Source organism: Muntiacus reevesi, chromosome 18 (assembly GCF_963930625.1).
Source record: "Muntiacus reevesi chromosome 18, mMunRee1.1, whole genome shotgun sequence".
Classification (NCBI taxonomy): Eukaryota; Metazoa; Chordata; class Mammalia; order Artiodactyla; family Cervidae; genus Muntiacus; species Muntiacus reevesi.
The window spans coordinates 46,830,102-46,839,547 of NC_089266.1; the positions used below are offsets into that span (position 1 = coordinate 46,830,102).

Here is a 9,446-nt window from a genome sequence, read left to right on the forward strand (position 1 = left end):
GCTCCCAGGGGCCTTTCTCCTTGTCACCCTCCCCCTGGCTTGGGAGGGGGCATGGTGCCATCACAAAGAGGGCGATGAGTTGGAGGGGCATGGATTCCACCCCTGGCTCTGACAAACAAGGCTGTTTCATCTGCAAAATCAAGGAATTAACGCCACCCCTCAAGATCATTGTGGAGGTGGAATCAGACAATGGGTGGGCAAGTGCATTGGAAATTCTAGAGCCGGGCACCTATAAATGACTGGCGGAGGTGGTCTCCATCTGACGGCTCCTCGACCCCTTCCTCATAGGTGTACGAGGTGGTGCGGCCCCTCGTGAGTCTCCTGAACACACAGCGGGATGGCCTCCAGAACTACGAGGCTCTCCTAGGCCTCACCAACCTGTCTGGGCGGAGTGACAAGCTCCGGTGAGTGGGTGGAGGGAACGGGTGGGGAGCGGTGTCGCGTGAAGTGTCGGTGAAAATGTCCCAGAAACTGTGTGTGCGCTCCTCCAAGGACAGGCTGGAAGGCCGTGGGTAGAAATGGTGGTGGGGGGGACATGAGTTAGCACTTGGAAAAACTGCAGTGAAGGTGCAAAGCCAAAGGAGACTGGAAAGACACGTCCTTTGGAAGTAGTAAAAGAGATATCAGGTGGTTGAGGGGTGGGATAAAGTGTATTCCTCCTTGGAAGCAAGGGGATGGTGGAATTGGGCTGAAATTCCTTAAGTGGCAGAAAACTCAACTCCAGTTGGTCTCAGCATAATGGGGAATTTAATGATTCAGGATATTGGGAGTCATAATTAATGACTCATCTAGGATAATCCAGACTCAGGGGCGGCTCGATGCAGGGGTTGCAAAGCTGTCCCAGAATCTGCTTCTCTCCTGCTCTCCTGTCTGTATTGTCTTCATTCTCAGACCGGCTTTTCCCCTTTCTCATGATCACACGAGGGTTACTCCAGACCTCACATCATGGTTTCATCTCCAGCAGGAGAAAGACTTTCTCCAGCGATAGTACAGGAGGATCGCCAGCTGGGTGACACGTTCATCTGAGATCCCACTGCTATGGCCAGGATGCTGTGCTGTGTCGCTGGGGGCCCCTCCTGGGGGTGGGATTGTTGTTGGTATTGTTTTAGTCACCGAGTTGTGTCCAACTCTTTTGAGACCTCGTGGACTATAACCTGCCAGGCTCCTCTGTTCATGAGCTTTCCTAGGCAAGAATATTGGAGTGGGTTGCCATTTCCTTCTCCAGGGGCTCTTCCCAATCCAGGGGTCGAACCTGCGTCTCCTGCACTGGCAGGCAGATTCTTCACCACTGAGCCACCAGGGAAGTCCCGGGGGTGGGATTATTGTCATCTAAATGATGCTGGGGTCACTCTTGCTGGGGTCACAAAGAGCGTCACAAAGAGTTGGACACAAAGAGTTCAGAGCGACTGAACTGAACTGAAACTGTGCTGACTGAGGATGTTGGAATGGCCCCTGGGTGGCTCAGACCCCCAGTGGTCTTTACAGAGGACTCAGCAGACTCTCCTCCTCCACCCCTCACACCCTAGGAAGAAGATCGTTAAGGAGAAGGCCTTGCCGGACATTGAGAACTACATGTTTGAGAATCATGACCAGCTGCGGCAGGCGGCCACGGAGTGCATGTGCAACATGGTGGTGAACACGGAGGTGAGGGGCTCAGGATGGGCGTGATCAAGGCGTGGAAAGTGGGGCCTAGATGAGAGCTTCCCTCCCCGAGGGACCCCAAGGCGAGTGTAATGCCCAAAGGAGACAAAGGAAGATATGCACAGTGATGTTATCCCTAGCTGAAGCTTTGATCCCAAAGTTTGGGCAGGATTGGGGGCGGGGCGAGTCCCGTTTCCCCAAGTTATTTACTAAATAATCTCATAGTAAAAGACGAGGCCAGGGTCTCTTGGAAGTCAAGAGAGGTTAGACCATTTGCAGCTGTTGAAGTGCCACACGTATAAAAAAAAGGAGAAATGCAAAAACAGCTACAAGCAATTTTGGATTATGTCAAATGGTAACATTTAATGACAGATCGCTGTTTCCATAGAAACCGCAATGCACTGTAACAGTGTTCGTCACAGATTAATTATAGGATTTGTAAAAATAAAATGAATTCAGAAGGCATCAATGACTGCACAGTCCAATAGTAGGAGAAATCATCACCACGTGATGAATGAATGTCTCTTCTTTTCCATTCTGGCAGAGCACTGCTATGCTAGTAGGTTGAACCTCATCAGAGGTAACAACAGGGTTGAAATCTGAGGCCCTTTGTGGACGTGACAGCCAGACCAAGTGGCCCTCCTGGGTCCAAGTGTAGGGCCAAGTGTGAGGCCCACTTTGTTCCCCCTTAATTTTTTTTAACTTTTTTGGCTGTGTCCCATGGCATGTGGGATCTTAGGTCGCCAAACAGGGACGGAACCCACACCCCCTGCGTTGGAAGTGCAGAGTCTTAGCCACTGGACCGCCAGGGAAGTCCCACCCAATTCTTAATTCAAGTCTTAGATGTTCTCACAGTTAAAGGAGGAAAATTTGATCCATGAAAGCCTCTTAAAGTCAAAAGAAAGCTACCACGGTCCGCCAGGGAGCTGGTCTGAGGCTGGGCTGGAGGCCTGGCAGCCACATGGGAGAAGAGAGTGTGTCCAAAGACGGCAGAGGGGAGAGTGGTGGGAGGGGGAGCAGCTTCCCTCGGGGAGGACCAGCTGTCACAACAAGCAACCAAATGAACACTGATCCCAACAGGACAGAGGTTCATTTCTCAGTTCAGTTCAGTTCAGCCGCGCAGTCGTGTCCGACTCTTTGCAACCCCACGGACTGCAGCACGCCAGGCCTCCCTGTCCATCACCAACTCCTGGAGTTTACTCAAACTCATGTCCATCGAGTCGGTGATGCCATCCAACCGTCTCATCCTCTGTTGTCCCCTTCTCTTCCTGCCTTCGATCTTTCCCAGCATCAAGGTCTTTTCCTATGAGTCAGTTCTTCGCATCAGGTGACCAAAGTATTGGAGTTTCAGCTTTGGCATCAGTCCTTCCAATGAATATTCAGGACTGATTTCCTTTAGGATGGACTGGTTGGATCTTCTTGCAGTCCAAGGGACTCTCAAGAGCCTTCTCCAACACCACAGTTCAAAAGCATCAATTCTTCAGTGCTCAGCTTTCTTTATAGTCCAACTCTCACATCCATACATGACTACTGGAAAAAACCATAGCTTTGACTATAGAAAACCATAGATGGACCTTTGTTGGCAAAGTAATGTCTCTGCTTTTTAATATGCTGTCTAGGTTGGTCATAAATTTTCTTCCAAGGAGCAAGCGTCTTTTAATTTCATGGCTGCAGTCACCATCTGCAGTGATTTTGGAGTCCAAGAAAATAAAGTCTCTCACTGTTTCCATTGTTTCCCCATCCATTTGCCATGAAGTGATGGGACCAGATGCCATGATCTTAGTTTTCTGAACGTTGAGTTTTAAGCCAACTTTTTCACTCTCCTCTTTCACTTTCATCAAGAGACTCTTTAGTTCTTCTTCGTTTTCTGCCATAGGGGTGGTGTCATCTGCATATCTGAAGTTATTGCTATTTCTCCCAGTAATCTCGATTCATTTCTCGCTCACATCATTTCTTGCCCACGTTGCAATCAGGTGGCTCACTTCCAAGCAATGACTTGGGGGTGCAGGTTTCGATCATCACCCTGTCCCCATCTGAAAAAGAAAGGACTGTCTCCCCCTCTGCCCCTTGAGAGTGGTCTCCATTCAGATGGGGATGGGCAGACAGACCAGGGGAGAGACCCCCCCAGCACTCTGCCGCGGTGGCCTAGAAGTGACACATCACTTCCCTTCATGTTCTGTGATGACAGCAAGGTCATGGCCACAGTTAGTGCAAGAGGTGCACATGTAGTTCTTCCGGGGCAGCTGCTTCCCTGTCACACCTGTCCCCGTGAGGGGACTGTACTGAGCATCACTGCACTCTTACCTCTGAGGACCACTGCTCCAGCTTCAGGGAGATGCAGGTAGAGGTTTAAAACCTGAGCAGCTGTGACCTTTGACTCCTTTTAGCATTTTTCTTCTAGGACACGTCACCCAGCAAAAATGCCCTTAAACTTAACCAACCAGGGTTTCCTGCAGAGCAGAGGGGCAGGAGGCTCCTCTTCTGGCTCTGGGGGCCTTGGGAAGCCTCACCCCCCACCTGGTAAATGGTACAGCAGCTCTTGACTACCTTGTAAACTACCTAACTACCCAGAGATGCTCTTGCCGAGCCTCTGTGCCTTCAGGGACCACAAAGGCATTTTATGGCAGACCCTGAAGGTCCATCTGTTGTGGGAGAAACATTCCAGTCTTCTCCAAAGGGAAGAGATGGGGCTTTACAAGCAACATCCACCCTGCAGGAGTCTGTACCTGCCCTTTCCCCAACGGTGGAGAGCTGAATGCAAACAGATGTGACAGCGAATGCTATGTAAGGAATTCCTTATTCTCTACAACCTGTAAACTGGAGGAGTCTGTAGTCTTTTCATCTAGCTAATCAGAGAAGACTTCCTGGAGGAGGTGTCAATGAGTGTGCTGCTCGAAGCAAAGCTCTGAGTGATCTTGGGTCAGAGAACATGGCTCCAGATGCGTCCTTCCCTCTCCAGGCTGGGCAGGTGGGGGCCTTTTCCTCTGAGCCATGTACTTGCCCCTCATAGGTACAGGAGAGGTTCCTGGCCGATGGCAACGACCGGCTGAAGCTGGTGGTGCTGCTCTGTGGCGAGGATGACGACAAGGTGCAGAATGCGGCTGCGGGGGCCCTGGCCATGCTGACAGCAGCTCATAAGAAATTGTGCTTCAAGATGACTGAAGTGGTAAGAGCAGGCCCTGGGGAACAGCAGCCCCTGACCACACTGCCCTGGATGATCCTCTGCGGGGGAGGCCGGCCCCCCTGGTAACCCTTCCCCGCCCCGTGGGTATCTGTTCCTACCCACAGAAGAGGGAAAGGTATATGCTGCGACCTCTACACTCCTTATGTGGACACCCTAAGTGCGCGAACTCACTTTGCTGGTGCTCATAACTCATTATGCAAGCATAATAGCAATAATAATAGCACTAACTACTGCCATGGGGTCCCTAAGCTCCTCAAGAGAACTGGGGATGTGGATGGGGTACCATAGGAGCTCACAGTTTGGCAAAGGGGCTCTTAGATGATAGCCAGGCCCTTTGTGAGACTGTGACTGTTTCAGCAGGTGTAATGAGAGTGTTACTGACATAGCCACAAACATAGGGGTGCAAAATGAAACTTTCCTTATTTCACCAAACCGAACTTAAGTTTGTGGACCTCATAGTCACTGATGGTGAAAAAATATGAACATCTCAATTCAAATGTATTAAAGCAAGTCTGCTTTACACAAATCCCCCCTGGGAGAAGAACCTCAGCAGAGTGGGAAGCACACGGAACTTATAGAGGTGCTGGGGATTGAATCCAGGGCCTCGTGCATACTAAGCAGCAAATCTGCTTTAAAGGCAGGCTCCTCGGTGCTCTGTGGCAACCTAGAGGGGCGGGATGAGGGGCGGAGGTGGGAGGGGGATTCAACAGGGACAGGACGTATGAATACCTACGACCAATTCATGTTGCTGTGTGTCAAAAGCCATCACAATATTGTTAAGTAATTATCCTCTAATTTTAAGTATATATATAAATATAAATATATATATATATATATATAAAGAATAAAAGGCAAGCTCTTAGATAGCCAGCTCAAGGTGGGGGTGTGTATGTGTGTGTGTGTGTGTGTGTGTGTTTTCTAAGTTCCATGGAGACCATTACTGTCCTGGCACCAGGGGAGGGTCTCCTTCCAGAATATAGCTCATCCTGCTTGGTCCCTGGCTTTCAGCCCTTTCCGTAAGGCAAGTTTCTCAAAACTGTAAGGTGTGTAAGAGTCACCTGGAGGGCTGATTAAAAAACTTTCCCCAGAATAATTCTGACTGTGTAGGTCAGAGGTGGGGTGCTTCCAGCCTGGGGACCGCAGGCTGCTGCCCTAAAGCAGCGTTTCCCAGGGCACATGGGTTGGCAGAAGCAGGCGCTGTGCATATGCCCAGAGTTAGAATCCTCCTTTCTGAACACCCTCCATCCCCATTCCACTCAGGCATGCCTCAGGCCTGTCCTTCTGCTTCTAATGATGCTTAAAAATTAAGTGGATGGGTGGATGTTTATTCTGTACTATTTCCAGATGTGTGACCGTAGCTAAGTGACTTCCTCTCCCTCAACCTCAATCCCTCCACTTACAAAATGAAAAGGACTGGATTATTTCAAGTCTCTTCTAATTCTCCAGCTCCTGCCCTGGTAAGGAGATGGGCATCATCCAGCTAGTTCCAAGAGGCTCAGCTGGGCATATGCTGAGTCCATAGAGATAATCAGATATGCACTTGCCCTTTCAGAGCTCAGAATCTGGGCTTGGCCAACGCCTTCTGTTTATCTTGTCCAGAATCTCCCTTCTTCGTCCCCTCCACTGATTCCTCCAATCTGTCTTTATCCTCCTCCCTGCCTCCAGACAACTCAGTGGTTGGAGATTCTACAGCGGCTTTGCTTGCATGACCGGCTATCAGTTCAACACCGGGGCCTGGTCATTGCCTACAACCTGCTGGCGGCTGATGCTGAGTTGGCCAAGAAGCTGGTGGAGAGTGAGCTGCTGGAGATCCTGACCGTGGTGGGCAAGCAAGAGCCGGATGAGAAGCGGGCAGCGGTGGTTCAGACAGCTCGGGAATGTCTCATCAAATGCATGGATTATGGCTTCATTAAACCAGTGTCTTAGACAGGGGCCCAGAGGGAGGCTGGGGCTGCTCCTGTAACTGTGCAGAGTTCTGAGTTGAGAGCTCTTGGGGTGTCAGTTCCATTAGGGGTCATTGCAGCCACAGTGAGGTGTCCATGTAAAAGAAGGACTGTGGATTGTCCCCTGAGTTGCGCATCTTCCCTTTTGTTCTAGGAGAGTTTGCATATTTCATTAGCTCTCTTGCTCCTTAACATCTGTCAAGTTCCAGAAATTCCTAGAGTAATTTTCATCTGGATTAGGAAGACAGGTTGGATAATTCTTTCTGTACCCATTCCAAAGGCCGGGATGATGGGCTGGAGTTCTCTACATTTTGGAAAATGGATTGTGTGGTCCTACTTTAAATATGTAAAGTAGTGTGACTGTAAAGGTAGCTGGTGGCACCTGGATGTTGATCTGGTTTTTATATCCTGTCTCCCCTACTGTTTGAATAGGGCTGCCTAGAACTGCATGTTTCAGCGGCACTGCCCGTCCCAGACCCATGCGCATTCCTATGATGGAAATATAGCTGATGTTCAATAGTCTGACATGACTTTTGCAATTTTCTTGGGGAAATCTTCTAAGCAAGATGGATGTGATGAATATAAATAAGATCAACTCAAAGTACTTCAAGTGAAAAAAAATTTCATTGGTTCATATATTTTGTCAAGGCAGGGAAAGATCTGACATTGTTAGAACTAGGGTTCAAATATTGTCATCTGTATTCTTTTTTTTTCTGTATGAGGGTGTTTTTCTGTCTCTCATCCCCCACATCATGATTTTTATTTCCTCTGGGTTGGGCTTAATCTCTGGCAAGCTCTTTCCATGTGGTGAGATGTTCCCCAGAAGCTCCAGATTTCCATAGTTTTTTTTTTTTTTCCCCATGACTTGTGGGGTCTTAGTTCCTTGACCAGGGTTTGAACCTAGGTCCTTGGCAGTGAAAGCACAGAGTCCTAACCACTGGACCACCAGGGGATTCCCATACAGTTGTTATAGTTCATAATTATGCAAGAGAAGAGAAAGGATCATTCTCAGTGGCCCAGCAAAAGTCCCAAAGACAACTCTGGTATGTCTAGCATACATCGCATTTCCATATAGCACATTAACAGAATGAGAAAAAAAATGATTATTTTAATAGATGCAGGGAAAACGCTGGATAAAATTAAATAACTCATGATAAAAATTTCAGTAAACTAAAATTAGGAGACTCCATTAGTCTGATAAAGATTATCTACATAAAAGCTACAGTTCAAATGATATTTAATAATCCACCTGAGATTAAGAATGAGATAATACTTGCTATTACCGATTCCATTAGGCTTTGTACTGGAGGTTAAACTAGTACAATAAGAAAAGGAAATGAAAAACAATAAAGACTGAAAATCAAGAAATGAACCTTTCAAATTAATCATGTAACAGGTCTGTACATGTATATGTGTATATGTATATGGGAAAAGTCTACAGATAAACTCAAATAACAAGTGAATTTAGATACAAGATCAGTTTACAAAAATCAATTGTATTTCTGTATACCTGTAATGACTAGGAAATTTAAATGTAAAAGATGATGCCATTTACAATTACATAAACCACATCAAATACCTAGGAATAAATCATGTGAAAGATGTTGAAAGGCTTTACATAGAAAACTATAAAATATTATTTAGAGAAATAAAAGAAAACCTACATAAGTGACAGACATTACCACATTCATGGACTGGATGACTCAACATTACATTGGAGATGCAAATTCTTTACAGATTGACATAAAGATTCCATTAAATGCTAATCTAACCTGAGCCTTTGGGGGACAGAGATTGATAAATTGTTTCTGAAGTGTATATGAAGGACTTCCCTGGCAGGCCAATGGTTGAGACTCCTTGCTTCCACTGCAGAGGGCGCAAGTTCAATCTCTGGTGAGGGAACTAAGATCCTGCATGCCCCGTGGATGGCCAGAAAGTTAAATAAATAAATAAACAAAGTGTATATGAAAGTGCAAATAGTCGAGAATAGTAATGCCTATCTATCTAGAAGAAGAATAAAATTGGAGCAAACTTTGTGAACAGGCATGTCATAAAAGAGGCCAATAAGTATATGAAAAGATGCTCAATCTCACTAGTCATCAGGGAAATGGAAAATGAAAGTATTATGAGATGCCATTCTAGAATGGTTAATATTAAAAATACTGCCAAATCAAGTGCTGGTGAGAATGTGGAGTCACTGGACCTCTTATACACTGCAGGTGGGAATTTCAATTAACTACAACTGCTTAAGAAAATGTATTTGGCAGTATCCCCTGAAAGAGCCAGCAACTCTTTTAAGTACAGAGTCAACCGAAATAGATATTTATGTGCACTAAAAAGCATGTATACAACGAAAGGGGATATTTCAATCACAGCTCCCAAGTGGAAATAATCCTAATGTCCATAGAACATGAGTAAACTGTTCCATCCTCATACAAGAGAAGATGACACACCAATTTAAGTGAATAAACTACGGCTACACACAATAAGGAGGTCGCTTACATAACACTTGGTGAAAGGCGCTGACTTAACACCATGTACTGCATAGTGAATGATTCCGTTTGTAATAGGTTCAAAACCAGGCAAGCTGGCTTATGGTATTCAAAGTTAGGATACTGTTTACAGTACTTGTAGGGAAGAGGTAGTGGAGAGTGATGGAGAAGGACTCTAAGAGGGAG

At 46.7% G+C, this 9,446-nt stretch overlaps 1 protein-coding gene across 2 annotated transcripts in view; it reads left to right on the plus strand.

The window, feature by feature from the left end:
* The window catches only part of UNC45B (unc-45 myosin chaperone B), a 30,768-nt gene extending 23,478 nt beyond the window's left edge, over positions 1 to 7,290 (plus strand). For both annotated transcript variants that reach the window (XM_065910517.1, XM_065910518.1), the window contains 4 exons: positions 289 to 404; positions 1,527 to 1,644; positions 4,652 to 4,807; positions 6,491 to 7,290. In XM_065910517.1, the coding sequence (XP_065766589.1) occupies positions 289 to 404; positions 1,527 to 1,644; positions 4,652 to 4,807; positions 6,491 to 6,751 (651 nt within the window). In that variant the 3' untranslated portion in view covers positions 6,752 to 7,290. The remainder of the gene's footprint in view (positions 1 to 288; positions 405 to 1,526; positions 1,645 to 4,651; positions 4,808 to 6,490) is intronic.
* Positions 7,291 to 9,446: the final 2,156 nt, after the last annotated feature.